Source organism: Lampris incognitus, chromosome 5 (genome assembly GCF_029633865.1).
Source record: "Lampris incognitus isolate fLamInc1 chromosome 5, fLamInc1.hap2, whole genome shotgun sequence".
In the NCBI taxonomy this organism is placed as follows: Eukaryota; Metazoa; Chordata; class Actinopteri; order Lampriformes; family Lampridae; genus Lampris; species Lampris incognitus.
This window is the reverse complement of record NC_079215.1, coordinates 3473009-3491220: the sequence shown is the minus strand read 5'-3', so window position 1 is coordinate 3491220 and position 18212 is coordinate 3473009. Positions and strand designations below refer to the sequence as shown.

Below are 18212 nucleotides of genomic sequence, written 5' to 3'. Positions count from 1 at the left end.
TACGTGTTTTAAGAAGTTTGAGAGTTCATTCTGTTGTCTTTCCTCCCCTTTCAGCTGACCCATGGCGGTCCCAGGAGGGTTCTGTTCCGCACGCAGCCTGACGTGCTCTTCCTCACCCTGCAGGATGAGATGGAGCTCACCGCCACTACTCCAATGGACAATACAAATGAGAAAGAAGGAGATCTGAGGTCTGTCCTGGGGCAGGACAGCCAGCCAGCTCACAGAGAGAGGAGAGGCCTCTGGTAAGACTGGCGTTGAGGGGGAAAAAAGTCACACAGAGACAAGTTTTCTATTAATTCGAGAGACAGAGCGATCGGAAGGACAGTCCTTGATGGATGCAGTAAATTCCTTCTGTGTGCGGAAAATTAACTGCTTCAGACTACAGGGCTTTGAGTATGTCATTGTGGAAATAAAAAATGTTATACGTGATCACTGCAATTTAGGACACTCATTGTTTTGACGCTAACATTATTAGGCATTCCAGCACATCCATTACAGCAATGTAAGCAAGGTTTTGTTTTAGTGCTGAATGGAGATGTTTATCAGACTACTGTTACCCTGCCATAGTTTGTGTTTCTGTTTTTTTCTGTCTTAACCAGGCTATCTCTGCACTTCCTTCCACTTTGTCCCTGTAGTAGCAGGATGCAGGAGGAGGGCGATGACGAGCCTCTGTCTTATCAGAGGCAGAATAACCGACAGGCCGAGCAGGAGTTGCACCACATGTCAGAGAAGCTCTCCCGACGACTTGAGGAGCTTGACCAGGTCTCTGCATGTGTGCATACATTTAACTGTATGGTCATTTCACATAGTTGTTCCATGTAAGAGATCCTCATGTTGATTACTTCTGCATTTTATGTGTTAACAATTTTTGCTCATTGTGTTTGTGGTGTGGGATTTGCTGCCCTACATCTCTTTGAGTCTTTCTTCATTGGCTCATGGAAGAGCCCATGCCATCGTCCCTATAGATTTTGTTAAAAAACACGAATGGATTTTGTCTACTACCAAACATCAATTTTCTCTTTCTCTCTGCGTGTCTCTTAAATTTGTGCTTCTTGTAGATGCTGAAGCAAGCCCTGGGTGAAAGTGGAGAGTCCAGTGAGGTCAGAGAGGAGGACAAGCAGTCCCATCACAGTGACAGCATCATGGAGTGTCGCAGGACCCCAAGACCACACACAGGTACTCGCACACACTCTTAGACAACTTCCACCAAGCAGAGACTACACACACACTTCTTCTATGCACCCTATGCATTGCATTTGTGCACTGCCTGTTGACACCTATGTCCTGTCGACTTGAACCTAGTTTTTTGGCACTTGTGTTGTTGTTGCTTGTGTTGTATTAACACTCAGATGTACGTCGCTTTGGATAAAAGCTTCTAAATGAAATTGTACCATTGTAACACGTGCATATTATCAACCTGTTTCAAAAGCAAACCAGGTTGCAGCCTTGATGAACGTTCTCATTTGAACGCTTCAGGCCACTTTAGTTAAAGCCGTGTGGACATAAAACCATAGCTCTCCCTAAAACCACACGTCAAGTGTTTTTCCACTTATTTGACTGTCTTTCATGTGGGTGTCAGACAATTTGCATGCCGATCAAGGCTTTGGATAAGCATTTAAACTCAAGTTACAGCTGATTCGGTCTGAGCTAGCGGTATACACAGAAGACCATTAACAACTGGTATTTATAATAATACTGGTACCAGAAAGATAGCAGTTGGTAAGCCACTCACCAAAAACTGGCTAAACAAATGTGCGATGTGCTAGCAGTGATACTGCTCTGATTTCCCCATTTAGCCACAAACACAGAGAAGGATGCCATTTACCAACGTGTATTATGTAAAAGTCTGTAAAAAACTTGTTTCCTATTTCGTTTCCCATAGCCAAACTGAAAGTCAAAACTCATTATCTGCATATACTTAAGGTAATACAATGTGATGAGTGTGGGGGGGGGCACCTTTCCTCTCCCACTCATTTCCTTTTTGACTCTTCTGCCAGGCACTCCCCACCCCAAAGCCGCCCACCGGACACGCTCTCTGTCCCCCTCACCTCCCCGAGCGCATCACTCCCTGCAGGGACAAGTGGAGGGCACAATGAGAGGGGCACCAAGCTTGAACAGGAGACAAGCAAACCTTACCCCTGCTGAGGCAGCCATTTGCACACGGAGACGACAGCCACGCCACAGACGACTTTACACAAAGCCCAGTGAGGTATGAAAATATGCTAAAATTTAAAGCGATAGTAGGTGTAAAGGGATGGTTGTCTGTCTCTTGAGTGCTCAATTTAGTAAATGGGAGTTATGTGTGTTAAGGTTATTTTGTAATTCATCTAGCATGAAAATGAGTTTCGCTGTGTCAGATAGTGCAAACAGTATTTCTTCAGTGAAATGGACACGTTCTCATGCAGCGATATCACAGTGCTGGTCCCTATTTGGCAAGGATTTTAGCCATTATTCAAAGACAATATGACTCAGGCCCTATAGTGATGAATTAACTCAAGCTCATCTGAAACTACCGATGAAAATGAGTGAACTTAACAAATTGCACTTTTTTCAGAATAGTTAACAAAATTTTAAAACGGTACAAATTTTATCGGTTTGGCATTCTTGATTATGGGAAAATCTGAGTTGCTGTCTTTAAATTCTCTTTAAAATAGATTGTATCCCCCTATTCTGCCTTATAACCAACCGCCTTTATAAATGAATAACTGGCCTCTTCCACACACAGAACAGAACACAGCCATACATATCGAGACAAATTGAACAGTTAGTCAATTAACCACTGGGTGGTGCATTAGTCTGTGATACAGGTATTAAACTAAACCTAGAGCACTGCCATGGTAAAACAATATTAAGGGCTTATTTATCGAGACAATCTAGGTTTAAAATTTGTCACTTGGGTTATGTTTTGAAATTACAGTGGTCAAATGTGTTAAAACTGAAATCCGTGATTTCCCCGATCTGTCCCTCCATCTGGCTGTGAGAACCACACACAAGTTGCAGCAGCCGTTGTCACTTGAGTGCTGTCAACTCAGCTGTAAACAGTTCCCACCCTTACAAAAATGGCATCCTCTGACCAGTGTGAACACAGGTAATCCTATATACAGTGCATCCGGAAAGTATTCACACCCCTTCACTTTCCCCACATTTTGTTATGTTACAACCTTATTCCAAAATGGATTAAATTCCTTTTTTTTTCCATCAATCTACACACAATACCCCATAATGACAAAGCGAAAAAGGTTTCGTAGAAATTTTTGCAAATTGAAAATAAAAAACTGAAATATTGCATGTACATAAGTATTCACACCCTGTACTCAGTACTTGGTTGAGGCACCCTTGGCAGCGATTACAGCCTCAAGTCTTCTTGAGTATGAAGCTACAAGCTTGGCACACCTATATTTGGGGTATTTCTCCCATTCTTCTCTGCAGATCCTCTCGAGCTCTGTAAGGTTAGATGGGGAGCGTCGCTGCACAGCTATTTTCAGGTCTTTCCAGAGATGTTCAATGGGGTTCAAGTCTGGGCTCTGGCTGGGCCACTCAAGGACATTCACAGACTTGTCCCGAAGCCACTCCTTCGTTGTCTTGGCTGTGTGCTTAGGGTCGTTGTCGTGTTGAAAGGTAAACCTTCGCCCCAGTCTGAGGTCCTGAGCGCTCTGGAGCAGGTTTTCATCAAGGATCTCTCTGTACTTTGCTCCATTCATCTTTCCATCGATCCTGACTAGTCTCCCAGTTCCTGCCGCTGAAGAACATCCCCACGGCATGATGCTGCCACCACCATGCTTCACTGTAGGGATGGTATTAGCAAGGTGATGAGAGGTGCCTGGTTTCCTCCAGACGGGACGTTTGGCATTCAGGCCAAAGAGTTCAATCTTGGTTTCATCAGACCAGAGAATCTTTTTTCTCATGGTCTGAGAGTCCTTTAGGTGCTTTCTGGCAAACTCCAAGCGGGCTGTCATGTGCCTTTTACTGAGCAGAGGCTTCCGTCTGGCCACTCTAACGTAAAGGCCTGATTGGTGGGGTGCTGCAGAGACGGTTGTCCTTCTGGAAGGTTCTCCCATCTCCACAGAGGAACGCTGGAGCTCTGTCAGAGTGACCATCGGGTTCTTGGTCACCTCCCTGACCAAGGCCCTTCTCCCCCGATTGCTCAGTTTGGCTGGGTGGCCAGCTCTAGGAAGAGTCCTGGTGGATCCAAACTTCTTCCATTTACGAATGATGGAGACCACTGTGCTCTTTGGGACCTTCAAAGCTGTAGAAATTTTTTTGTACCCTTCCCCAGATCTGTGCCTCGATACAATCCTGTCTCGGAGGTCCACAGACAATTCCTTTGACTTCATGGCTTGGTTTCTGCTCTGACATGCACTGTCAACAGTGGGACCTTATATAGACAGGTGTGTGCCTTTCCAAATCATGTCCAATCAATTGAATTTACTACAGGTGGACTCCAATCAAGATGTAGAAACATCTCAAGGATGATCAGTGGAAACAGGATGAACCTGAGTTCAATTTTGAGTGTCATAGCAAAGGGTGTGAATACTTATGTACATGCAATATTTCAGTTTTTTATTTTTAATAAATTTGCAAAAATTTCTACAAAACCTTTTTCACTTTGTCATTATGGGGTATTGTGTGTAGATTGATGAGAAAAAAAGGAATTTAATCCATTTTGGAATAAGGCTGTAACATAACAAAATGTGGGGAAAGTGAAGGGGAATGAATACTTTCCGGATGCACTGTATATAAAGCGAGGATGTATGTTTGTATGTTTGCTTAAAACTCAAGAAATACTCATTGTAGAACAAAAAGAAAGGTATCTTTAGAATCAGCACTTTCCAAGGATTGCACAGTTTGAAAAATATTTCAAAAACCAAGTAAAAAATTTGATTTATTTGCGAAATAGAGTTTATTTTGTGGTGATTTGCGGCGGCGGCAGCAAGCTGCCCTTCCGGTTTCGCAGACTTCAGTTTCCCTGCAAGCCATGTTTTGCAATGACCATCAAGAAAGCCGAAGGACAGACTTTTAAAACGATTGGAGTAAATCTTTCTGCTCCTTGTTTCTCACAGCTGCCTCCAGAACTGGTAGTGCAGAAAAGCGTTCTATCCTAGTGCCAAATAGTAAGACATGCAATGTGATTTACTCTGAGGTTCTTGAGCGATTAATACGCACATTGGCAAAGAAGCTTGATGAACGGATTGAAAATTATGACATTTGATAAATTTTCGTTAATAAGATTCGTTTATTCAATATTTGTTTATCACACGTATCATATCATAAATTATCTTATATTTCATCATCGATTATATCGTAAAGATCACATCCTGTTGGTTGTTTTGGTGCGAGCATTTTCCCCGGGCAACACCGGGCACCTCTGCAAGTCTAATATATTACAAACTATATCAAACTATATGGGAACTGATAGATTAGCTGTCCAACATAAGCATCACCACTTCGTTGTCATGTTTCAATCCTTTTTCCAGTTTTAAGTTTGAGTAGGAATGTATTTACTGCTGCACAAGCGTTCATCCTACCTGGTCAAAAATTTCAACAGTTGTGTATGGAGTATCTCTAGCCAGAGCCCTGCACAGGACTGTTTTCTTAATCCTGCTCCCACTGGATTTCTGATCATTACTTGACCATTGTGTGTGTGTTACGCTCCCGAAATGTCTGTGTCCACTCCCGCCCGTGCCTGCACACATTCTGACCACTCACGGTTGCACAATATAGTTCCACAGACTTTGTATCTTCTCCTGACCCACAGGGAAAACACATTTTTCTGTGTAGTATTACTAAAGAGATGCATACCTGTTGGTTATAGCGTATCAAAATTATGTTCTAGTGCATAATTGCATTCATACTAGTGCAGGAATTACAGTTATTCTTGTGTTGACTCCATCCTTCTGGTTAGTGCTAGCTAAATCCTGGGACCCGCTGTTTATTTTTTGACTGCCCGCTCCCACCCGCAGCAAAGTTAAAACTGCCCACTCCCGCAAGATTTGCATTGGATCCCACGGGATCCCAATCCCAGTGCAGTCCGCCATCTCCAACCATGGTTAAAATGCCAGTTAGCATAATGTATCATGACTCTATGGACCAGACGGATCATATACACGGAGATAAAAAATCTAGATTTCAGCTTTAAGGTCATACAACTTGTAATTAATCAATGGTACAATTTTTTGAAACTCATTGCTCTGTCATGTAGTAAGCTCATCTAACTTAGAAATGCCTGCTTATTTCACTCAATTTTTTTCTTTTTCTTCTTTTTTTTTTAATTTCTCTGATTTTCTGGGTGGGATTTATGTATCTGCTGATGTGCTTGCCTCCTTCCTGCTAAAATTGGATGTGAATGTAATACTGGATCAATATGTAGATTGTTGGTTAATTTGGCATTGTTCTCCATCGGCAGCTGGTTAGCAAATCCTATGAGGCAGAACTAAAAAGGTACGAAAACCGAGAACGGGCAGAACTAACCAAGGAGCGCCTCAAAGCTCGGGAAGCTGTAAGTCTTCTAAACACGATCAACGGCAACAGCTTTACAGGCTGCATATAACAGAATTTCAAGAGATATGTTTGGCATGACTGACTAATTTAGCCTATGTTGATCCTTTATAATGGCTTTACATTTTGGAAGAATGATAGCTGACTTATATTGTGTGTGTATGTGTACACTAAGGAGCAGGAATACAGAGAGGCCATTCTAAGGGACATTCCCCCAACTCCAAGACTTACTCCGGCTAAGATAAAGACACCCCAAGAACGTACCAGACACATCACACGAGGACGAACAAGGCGAGAGTGCCACAGCAAAGCCCCACCAAGTAAGACAAAACCACTTTATTTCCCAACTTCAGCATCACTCCTCTTGGGTATGAACACACGTGTAGAAATACATCCACATATACATGCCTCAAGCACTGTCCGTAATATTTACTTGTTTCCCTGTATCTTCTTAAGGCTGCGTAACGGGTTGAAAGCTGATGTAACAGATAATCTGAAATGTAGGGGATGGTCATGATTCTCTGCTGTGTTACTGATCATTTGGAATTGGGCACTGGTGACCCAGCACTACAGAACATTCTTAACGATCTGATGGTTTTGCCAACTAGGGCCGATAGGATTTGATGGTGATATTTTTAGCCTCTGGCTGGTTGGCTCATTTGCAGTTGCATTTGTAGAAACATCAGCTCTGGTTGACGATGACATAGATACCTTCATTTTCTATGTACAGCGGCATTGTCTGTTGCATTTAGGACAGTACTTTAGCAGCTCCAAGATGGACTCTTCATCAATATGCTGTGTTTCTGGACTGTAAATGGGATAAGAAAAACAGCTGTTATTATAAGTGATGAATTGGGGGTCTCTAGAGTCAAGATTCAATAATTTATTGCCATATAGACTTAACAGTTGATATGGCAATAAATAAAGAGCCATTTGAGCTTTGAGAGTGTTGATGGAGAAGTATAGAGAAGGTCAGAAGGAGTTACATTGTGTCTTTGTGGATTTAGAGAAAGCACCCTGTCATATGACAGGGTGCCAAGAGAGGAGGTGTGACATTGTATGAGGAAGTTCGGAGCGATAGAGAAGTATGTAAGAGTTGTGCAGGATATGTATGAGGGCAGTGTAACAGTGGTGAGGTGTCAGAATCAGAATACTTTATTCATCCCCGAGGGGAAATTGGGTGTGTGGTAGAAAGGACTGATGGGTTCAAGGTGGAGGTGGGATTACATCAAGGATCGGCTCTGAGCCCTTTCTTGTTTGCAATGGTGATAGACAGGTTGACGGACGAGATCAGGCAGCAGTGTCCAGGGCTATGATGTTTGCGGATGACATTGTGATCTGTAGCGAGAGTAGGGTGCAGGTTGAGGAGAGCCTGGAGAGGTGGAGGTATGCACTGGAGAGAAGAAGAATGAAAGTCAGTAGACGCAAGATGAAATACATTTGCGTGAACTAGAGGTTGGACCAGCGGAATGATGAGGATGCAAGGAGTAGAGGTGGTGAAGGTGGATGAGTTTAGATACTTGGTCAACTGTTCAAAGTAACAGGGAGTGTGGAGGAGAGGTGAAGAAGAGAGTGCAGTGGAGTGGGTGGAGATGAGTGTCAGGAGTGATTTGTGACAGAAGGGTACCAGCAAGAGTTAAAGAGAAGGTTTACAAGATGGTAGTGAGACCAGCTATGTTGTATGGTTTTTTCATTGGGAGTGATGAAGAAGGACAGGATTAGGAACGAACATATTAGAGGGACAGCTCAGGTTGGACGGTTTGGAGACAAAGCAAGAGAGACAAGATTGAGATGGTGTGGACATGTGTGGAGGAGAGATGCTGGGTATATTGGGAGAAGGATGCTGAATATGGAGCTGCCAGGGAAGAGGAAAAGAGGAAGGCCAAAGAGGAGGTTTATGGATGTGGTGAGAGAGGACATGCAGGTGGCTGGCAGAGGAAGATGCAAAGGACAGGAAGAGATGGAAATGAATGATTTGCTGTGGCGACCCCTAATGGGAGCAGCTGAAAGTAGTAGTAGTAGTAGTAGTTTTTCTAAACTGTAATTACACGCTGGAACACATTTTTTGAGTCGTAATTATGTCTATGCGCATGGCGACAGGCATGGGTGCAAGTACATGATAACTGGGATGGCATCCAGCGCTTTACCTGTGCCCCGTCTATAGGGTTGTGTCAGGAAGGGCATCCAACATAAAATTTTGCCAAATCATTATGTGGATTGACAAGACGGCCATCGGTGCTGTGCCCTCACAGGGTACCGATGGAAACTATCAAATCCGCTGGGGTGACCCCTGGGAAACAGGGAACAAGCCGAAACAATCACATGGGTGTCTGGGTAGCGTAGTGGTCTAATCCGTTGCCTACCAACACAGGGATCTCCCGTTCGAATCCCCGTGTTACCTCCGGCTTGGTCGGGCGTCCCTACAGACACAATTGGCCGTGTCTGCGGCTGGGAAGCCGGATGTGGGCATGTGTCCTGGTCACTGCACTAGCGCCTCCTCTGATCGGTTGGGATGCCTGTTTGGCGGGGGGGGGGGGGGGGGGGGGGCTGGGGGGAATAGCGTGATCCTGACACACGCTACGTCCCCCTGGTGAAACTCCTCACTGTCATGTGAAAAGAAGCAGCTGGCGACTCCACATGTATCAGAGGAGGCATGTGATAGTCTGCAGCCCTCCCCGGATCTGCAAAGGGGGTGGAGCAGAGACTGGGACGGCTTGGAAGAGTCGGTTAATTGGCCAAGTACAATTGGGGGGGGGGGGTCATCCCTTTCATTAGTTCCTGGAGCCAGTTTTCTTTTTCTTTTTCTTTTTTTTTACCCCTCCATTTCTGACAGAAATGCTGCAGGTATTTAGGTGGGATTGTGACAGTTCTGTAGCTCTCAGTCTCAGATAAGTTTTTGGACACAAGGCTATGAGGTACAAAATGTTGGACCCTTTAACCCTTTTCGACAGTAGTGTGGTCTAGAGTCTCGTTCAGCACTGGAAAAACTAAACCGTCAAAAAGCAATTTTGCCAATTAGTAACTGCAGTGAAATGGCATCTATGCTTGGTAGAGTTCACTGTCAGTTTTACACAAATCAGAGTATTTGAGCAGTAAAAAAACTGAATTCAAGCCTTTTAGATACACTAATCATCCGTCTTTGATGTAATTATACTCAAATTCAAGGTTTGAGCAACGTTTTGACCAAATGGAAGTAGGTAGTTAAGACTAAAATTTTTTCTCCATTTCTCTCTCTCTTCACCCTCATCTCTCCTTCTCTAGTGAAAATGAAGGAGAACGACCTTCTTCCAGTGCTCCTGGAGGAGCTTCCCTTCCTCCACATCTCCCCTCAATCCCTCAGCCGCATGTGGGAGCAACAGCTGAACCAAGTGGGCCAACTCAACGCAATCTACTCCGGTCAGAGCCACCGGCACCGCAGCAAACTCTGCAGCCAGGTAAGGCTGTGGCTGGTTTACCAAATCCATTTCAAAGTATTGTAAGATTGTAGTTTGATGTAGATTCCTCCCAGTGGGAAGGCACATTCTTTTGATGCACATCTTTAAATGTACCAAAACCCTTGCCTGGTGGTTTGTGCATAGCAGTAATAAACAAAGCCTCAGATATGAGAATATATAATGGCAAACTCAAAGGGTATGCAAATACAAGTAAACACCAGAAAATGTAAAATTGCGGGGAAAAAATAAATCTTCAAACTGGCAAAACCCTCTAAAGTAGTAATACTTGATCATGTGCCATGGAGGGCCTATACATATACAGTTTTCATGTTCTTTGTTTAACCCACACTACACCAGTTGACTGCACTAATTAGTCCTTTCCTGTCTGGTTGAAGGTGTGGTAATTTGTGATGCAATTTTGTATGTCAGTTTGAATATCAGTTTTGCATTACATCTATATAAAACAATTTTCTGTCGTTTTCCTCAATGTAAAATGATTTGTGTTCTTCTTTTGGCTGCTCACATTCGGGGTCACCACAGCAGATCATCCATTTCCATCTCTTCCTGTCTTCTGCATCTCCCACTGTCACGCCAGCCACCTGCATGTCCTCCCTCACCACATCCATAAACCTCCTCTTTGGCCTTCCTCTTTTCCTCTTGCCTGGCAGCTCCATATTCAGCATCCTTCTACCAGAAAACCCAGCATCTCTCTTCCACACATGTCCAAACCATCTCAATCTTGTCTCTCTTGCTTTGTCTCCAAACCGTCCAACCTGAGCTGTCCCTCTAATATGCTTGTTCCTAATTCATTCTTCTTCATCATTCCCAATGAAAATCTTAACATTTTCAACTCTGCCACCTCCAGCTCCGCCTCCTATCTTTTCGTCAGTGCCACCATCTCCAAACCATATAACATAGCTGATCAAAGAACGTTGAATCAGTTCATCTGGACACATCATTTATTGACAGAAATGTTTCATCATCATCTAAGTGACCTCTTCAGTCTCAGCTGACTGCAGGTATCCCCACCTTTATAAACAATACAGTAGCATAATGACTGAAACCAACAATCAGTTTCATATGCAAATAGCATGAGCATTAACTAGAGTTACAATGGCCATGTGTACTATTCACAGAGGATTTAGGAATGTTTGCAATCACAGCATTGTAACATGGTGACAGATGTACTCTTAGGCCCCCTTCTCAGTTCAGGGATGGTCGTTCCCCCTTCACATATGTAGATGGCCTCTTTGACTCTCCATTCAAACCAGCGTTCCTCCCTATCAAGGATGTGCACATCCTCATCCTGCACATCCAAGTGTGGCCACTGGCCTGTAGATGATGTAGACTGCAGAGTCCTGGTCTGACGCGTTAGCTCTTCTGTGTTGTGCCATCCTCTTGACCAGCATCTATTTGGTTTTCCTGATGTACAAGTCACGGCAATCCTCCTCGCACGTAACAGCGTACACTATATTGCTTTGTTTGTGCCAGGGGACCTGATCCTTGGGGTGGACTAATTACTGGCGCAGTGTGTTTTGGGTTTGAAAACAACTGAGACGCGGTGTTTGGAAAATATACATCTCAACTTCTCCGACACTCCCGCCATATACAGAATCACCACTGGTTTACACTTAGACAGCTGTTGTCCTTCTCCTCTCTTCGATCGGCTGGTGCACTGTTTGGGCGTCTTCCTGGCTTTGACAAACGCCCAGTTAGGATAACCACACTTAACCAGGGCCTGTTTAATGTGGGCTTTCTCCCCTTCTCCAGCCGCTGTGTTGGTGGGGACGTTGTCAGCTCGGTGGTCCAGCGTCCTGATGACTCCTAGTTTGTGCTGCAGTGGATGATGAGAGTCAAACCTTAAGTACTGATCAGTATGTGTTGGTTTAGGTAAACATCAACAATCAAATGTCCCCCATAACTAACTGCAATTTCACAGTGTAAGAAGGCTACCCTGTCGTGTTCCACGTCCTCCCTGGTGAACTTGATGTGGTGTCCACAGAGTTAATGTGGTCGGTGAAATGTGGTACGTCCTGAGATTTAATTTTAACCCAGGCATCGTCCACAAATCTGAACCAATGGCGAGGTGGTGCCCCTGGATAGGACATCAGAGCCTCTTTTCCACTTCCTCCATTTAAAAGTTGGCCGCTACAGGTGAGACTGGGGAACTCATAGCACACCCATGCCTCTGCCTATAGTACTGCCCCCTGTATGTGAAGTACATGGACTGAAGACACAGCTTCAGGAGCAGACACACTTGGTCAGTGTTAAGGGTGGTCCTATTGCTAAGGGTGGGGTCATTTTGTAATTTCATACGGACTACCTCCACTGCTTCATCAACAGGAACGCATGTGAAGAAAAACTTAACATCATAAGAGACCAATGTTTCATCCTCTTCCATAATGACGTCCCTCACCTTATCCACAAAACCCATAGTGTTCTGACTGTGATGTTCATTACTGGCTACCAGCTTAGAGATGTTATAGGTTACTGAGTAAGTCATACTAACAATAGGCCATAATGGGACATCCTGTTTATGTATCTTAGGTAAACCATACAGACTAGGTGTAGCGCCCCCTGGGTATAATCTGTGGTACAAAATTCTGTCAATAGTGTTGTCCTGTTCTAACAGCTTCAGACAATCTATCACCTTTTTCTTGTGACCACTGCCTGGATCTCCTTTCAGGGGCTCATAAGTATTCATGTCTCTTAGTAACGTCACAACTTTCTCATGATTGTCTGGTTTAATAAAACAGTACATCTGCCTTTGGCTGCCGGAAGGATGAGGATGTTATTGTCCTTACTGAGAGTCATGAGAGCCTCCTCTGAGAGCCTCCTACTGATGTTGGACAGCAGCACCTTTACATTGCTGAGGCAGGCTGAAATTTTTGTTTGCAGTTGCTCCACTTCCGGGTCCATGCATGTCACTGCACTCGGGACTTGTGCTTGTGTGTATGTGACAAATAAAACTCTTGAATCTTGATGTTGTTTTTATGGACCGCTGATTCCGTGGCTTGATCAGTTCCACTAGCAGGATTTGCCTCAGCTTGGCAGTAAATTTCAGCCCCTTAGCAAGGATATCTTTCTCCGTATCGCTGGTCTCACTGGTAACATAGCTAGACTCACTACTGTCTTGTAAACCTTCCCTTTCACGCTTGCTGGTACCCTTCTGTCACAAATCACTCCTGACACTCTTCTCCACCCACTCCACTGCACTCTCTTCTTCACCTCTCCTCCACATTCGCCGTTACTTTGAACAGTTGACCCCAAGTATTTAAACTCATCCACTTTCACTATCTCTACTCCTTTCATCCTCACCTTTCCGCTGCCCTCCCTGTTGTTTATGCATATGTATTCCATCTTGCTCCTACTGACTTTCACTCCTCTTCTCTCCAGTTCATACCTCCACCTCTCCAGGCTCTCCTCAATCTGATCCCTTCTCTCACTACAGATCACAATGTCATCTGTGAACATCATAGTCCACAGAGACTTAACTTGTCCATCACCATTGCATTGTAAAATGCTTTGTGTGTTAAACTGATTAAATAAAAGCCTGTGTCTTCAGGTGGATGAAACGCAAAGGAGACATGACCTGCTGGTGAAGATAATCCAAAAAGAAAAGGAGCATAACAGGCGTCTGGTGAGCCTCAGCATGTTTTTTTTATACAAGCACACAAATGTATGTAGATGCCCTTTGTTTTACCTGCTTTCATCGACAGACCTTGTGTTGTATAAATGTCATGGGGTTTTCCTACCCGTCTTAGTGTTTCCAGACATTGTCAAGTTAACTGCTATACTGCTCTGGAGGCAGAAAAACATGCCTTCATCCATTACACTTCTTGTGTGTTTATGCTCTGCCGTCCTTCGACACTAAAGCCTTCCAGACATTAGTGTATCTCAAGAACACCATAATCAGCCATTTCCAATCAACTTGAAAAACAATGACTTTCTGTGGGCTGAGGTAGTCCTGGTACCTGCCTATGTGGGTGATTTATGCAGTATCACTTACCGCTTGAAAGTTGGTGACAGGCATGGGCGCAAGTCCATGAATACTGGAATAGCATCCAGCGCTTTACCTGTGCCCCCATCCATAGGGTTGGTGGTTGTGTCAGAAAGGGCATCCGACGTAAAATTTTGCCAAATCATCATGCGAATTGGTAAGACCATACAGTATCGGTTGAGGCTCCATACCAGATCGGTCAAGGCCCAGGTTAACAATGACTGCCATTGGTGCTGTACCCTCATATGGTACCAATGGAAACAATAAAATATGCTGTGGTGACCCCTGAGAAACGGGGAACAAGCCAGAAGATGAAAAAAACTTGCCTCTTGAAAGTGTTAAGGACATTAACCAGTGGACGACACAGCACAGCAGAAACAGGGTTGACTCTCACTCTTATCCCGCTGATGGCCCAGGAAATGAAGACGGTAGTGGTTCAGATCCTTGATTGTATGAAACAGAATGCAGATTCAGTTTGCAATAAAATGACCCACAGACATTGAAGTAAACATAGAAAACAGCTTTTATTTACACCTAATTCTGGCAATCATGATAGTCTCATAATAAACCTGTAATCTGTGAAAAGGTTATCGAAGTTTTATAAAACTAGTTGATTTTCCTGAAATGGGCACCACATACTACGCTTACACTGGTATGGCCAAAATTGGACATTCCCAATTATTTACACACATCTTGGTTTTCCAGAGGGACTTTAAGGAGCGCATTCAGCAGCAGAAGTTGGCCCAGAATAAACTGAAGGAACAGAGGCAGCAAATCGCCCGGTCCAAGAAGTACTACAACGACTACCACGTCCAGCACCGTGCCCGCCTGATGAGAGCACGCACCAAGGAGGAGAGGGTAGGTAACGAAAGGCTAATCCCTACTGATGATGAATTGTGGTTCTCTGTGCCAAGGCTTGACCTCATCCCATCACTGTGCTGCATGTGGACTGTGAGGGGGAAAAAATGCTCCCTGAAGAAAAGATAAAATGACTCACACACAGATGTCCACCCAGCCTCCTGTTTAAGGGATTTGTACTTACCAGTGACCCTCTAGGGCAGTGTCCATGTAAGGTGTTGACAGCTGGTGTCTGTGTGGCTCCAGATGTTTCGTCAGGTGTTCGAGGAGGGTCTGGAGCTCCAGAAGGCCCAGTTGCGGGAACAGCGGGCCTACGCCAGGGAACAGCGACTGGAGCACCAGAAACAACACCAGGGGCAGATCGAGTCTATGGAGAACTACTACAAGGACCAGGTTGGAGGGAACCTTTTCTTAAACACTATCTCAAAAAAATGCATTATTACGAAATGGAGCATGTGGTGAGCTACTACAAGAACATACCACACATTTGGATTACATTAATTTTGAGGACATTCGCTTGTCTCAGAATCATTCTCAAAGTGCTTTCTTACATTTTATTTTGACCTTGGCTTTAATCTGAGAACGAAAACAATAAAAATGAAGCTTATTGCAAATAGCTGTAGACACTTTGAATGAAACCCAGACAAGCTTTAATGTGTTTCCTCCACTTTTCAGTTTGCCGTACTCGCTGAAGAACTCGCACAGGAAAGGCTCGATATCCAGGTTCGGAAAAAAGCTCAAGAAAAGGTAAATGTCTGTCAAAAGACATCAGATTGTGACAAATTTCACATTGTACATTTCAGTACTTTTAATACAGGAACTTACACTTCGGGCGTCTGGGTGGTGTGGCGGTCTATTCCATTGCCTACCAACATGGGGATAGCGGTTCAAATCCCCGGGTTACTGCCGGCTTGGTTGGGTGTCCCTACAAACACAATTGGCCGTGTCTGTAGGTGGGAAGCCGGATGTGGGTATGTGTCCTGGTCGCTGCACTAGCGCCTCCTCTGGTCAGTCGGGGCGCCTGTTCATGGGGGTAGGGGGAACTGGGGGAAATAGCGTGATCCTCCCACGTGCTACGGCCCCCTGGTGAAACTCCTCACTGTCAGGTGAAAAGAAACGGCTGGTGACTGCAGCCGGAGGATGCATGTGGTAGTCTGCAGCCCTCCCCGGATCAGCAGACGAGGTGGAGCAGCGACCGGGGCAACTCGGAAAAAGTGGGGTAATGGGCCAGATACCATTAGGGAGGTAAAGGGGGGTGGGGTGGGGGGGATCCCCCCCCCTCAAAAAAAAAGGAACATACACTGTGTAAGCTTATACCGTGAAAACAATGTAAGAGTTTAGCATACAAGCATTCTCCCGTCACCCCCTGTTTTTGTCTTTGCAGGCCCTGCTGAAGATGAAGCGGGAGCTGCGTTCCAGGATGGAGCGTGAGATTAATGAGCTGCAGAAGATCATTATACAGAATGACGAGGATGACTACTTCAGGGACTTGGAGGTTCAGAGACTCCGGGGTCGAGTCCAGCTGGCGTCTTTCCAGTACACCAGCTGTCTGCATTGACCCACAGAGTGAGGGATAAAATGTGTTCCTCTCCGAGTCCAGTACTGACTTCATCATTAAAAGACTTGGTACACTCGGAACGTAAGTTGTGACAAAGGATAACGTTGTTCCCGCCAGTCACAGCTGAGTGTGGAAGGTATTTGGACTGGCCGTACAGGTAACAATCCCCTCAGGCCGCTTGCCGAATTTGCACTGGAAGAGTCAAAACACATTTTAAAATCCTTAATTGGTCTGTAGGTACACATGGCACTCCAGGCAAGTGCGAGGATTGTGATCTGGAGCAGATCTGTACCAGGAATCTGAAAGCACACTGCTAATATGTAGCTAACAGCTAACTCTTCCTCTCACCTTGGCTGCTATACATGATTTTCATGTCACTTTGGACCAAGTCCTTCTCTTCCATGGTTTTTAATTAATAGATCATTTTAGTGTTTTTAATGACCCCCTAACTGTGCAGTTTTTAGTGTTGTAACAGACCGCTAGTTAAAATACTATTCCTCCTGCCAAGTGGGACTGAGACATTTAGTATGAATGTCACATGCTGACAGGAATGAATTCAGTTGTTTTCCCCTTCCCTGCATTCTGAATGTCTTCCTGACCATTTTAACTGTGCCAGATTATTTATTTCAGTGGCTTCATCATTTTATTTTTATACTAATGTTTCTGGCTGTCATGGGGTGATAGCGACATTTTAAACTGGCCCTGTTTCATTAACTCCATCCTGACTGTTGTCGACCATCAGCCACAGGTTAACAGAACTGAGCAGATAAGTTGGGACCACAAGACCCAGAACAAGATCTGTATGGCTTGCAATGCTGCCACACCTGCTGGTTTGTCCATTTTGTTTATACACGAGTGTCTGGGTTGTGCCCCAGTGTAACATGTTGACATAAATTATTAGGTTAGGTCAAAACAGTTTGATGAATCACATGTATACCAGGTTAGCTTTTTAAACTCTTGCTGATATTAAACTTGTGATGATCATGAATCAATAGTTGCAGTAAGCTTGATAAAATGTTGAGTATTGTTTGGGAAAACTGATGAGGAATGTGCTTGAACCTAACGTGCCTTGTATAAATGGGATGAGAACCTCACCTCACCTAGGTCGTCCGTCAGGACGCCCCCCATCAGGTGTCGGTTGTGCATGTTAGTTTAAAGCATGGGGGCGCTACTCCACATGCAGTTCTGTGGTTCTCCGCTAACTGGAGATTTTGTGCCTTTCCATTGTCAAGGTGCATTGATCATCTGCAAAGCCACGATGTCCCCGGTCCATAACGTCAGTCTATGGATGAATGCACCAGGGACTACTGCTGCCCATAGGAACAGCAGGATTTATTATGGAGGTTTACTCCTCTAGATCCGCCGTGGTCTGCTCTGTTGTCTCCTGACAACGTTAACAGGATTACCGCGAGGAGGGTGTGGCTCTTCAACATGCACGGACGGTCATGCATCATGGAGAGGCTATATTTTGCACCTCACATGATGCTGGGGTGTATGGAGACCAGTCTAGGATGCCACGAAAGGCCATCTAGGACAGGTACTACTCCTGTACTTAACCCCGTAACCCCATGGGATAAGGAAGTGAGTTAAATTTAGGGAAATCGATGGAAAGTCTTTTTAATAACTTCCAGTTGCAGTTTTTCCATTTCCATCGTGTCACATGTGCTCAAACCGTCTCTAGGAATATGATGTCCCTTGTTAATCCTGATCCTAGTAAAGCCTCGCTGGCCAGACCAGTCTCATGATGCCAGCTGCAGCAAGGACAAAGTCAAATCTTACAACATGGAATGATTTCTTAAACAGCGAACACACTCACATGTTGCTTATCATGTCCATGTTGTGCGACCCTGATGGGGTTTAGTTTGGC

General features: G+C 44.6%; 1 protein-coding gene across 3 annotated transcripts in view; it reads left to right on the top strand.

Annotated features, from left to right (window-relative positions):
• The window catches only part of LOC130113087 (centrosomal protein of 95 kDa-like), a 30110-nt gene extending 12784 nt beyond the window's left edge, over window positions 1-17326 (top strand). The window contains exons 10-21 of one of the 3 annotated variants that reach the window (XM_056280598.1): window positions 55-242; window positions 636-762; window positions 1059-1176; window positions 1998-2209; window positions 6404-6496; window positions 6677-6815; window positions 9757-9929; window positions 13495-13569; window positions 14635-14787; window positions 15034-15180; window positions 15463-15534; window positions 16172-17326. In XM_056280598.1, the coding sequence (XP_056136573.1) occupies window positions 55-242; window positions 636-762; window positions 1059-1176; window positions 1998-2209; window positions 6404-6496; window positions 6677-6815; window positions 9757-9929; window positions 13495-13569; window positions 14635-14787; window positions 15034-15180; window positions 15463-15534; window positions 16172-16345 (1671 nt within the window). In that variant the 3' untranslated portion in view covers window positions 16346-17326. Of the gene's footprint in view, window positions 1-54; window positions 243-635; window positions 763-1058; window positions 1177-1997; window positions 2210-6403; window positions 6497-6670; window positions 6816-9756; window positions 9930-13494; window positions 13570-14634; window positions 14788-15033; window positions 15181-15462; window positions 15535-16171 lie in introns of all 3 variants that reach the window. The other 2 variants (XM_056280597.1, XM_056280599.1) reach the window with 2 other exon arrangements.
• The last annotated feature ends 886 nt before the right edge of the window (window positions 17327-18212 follow it).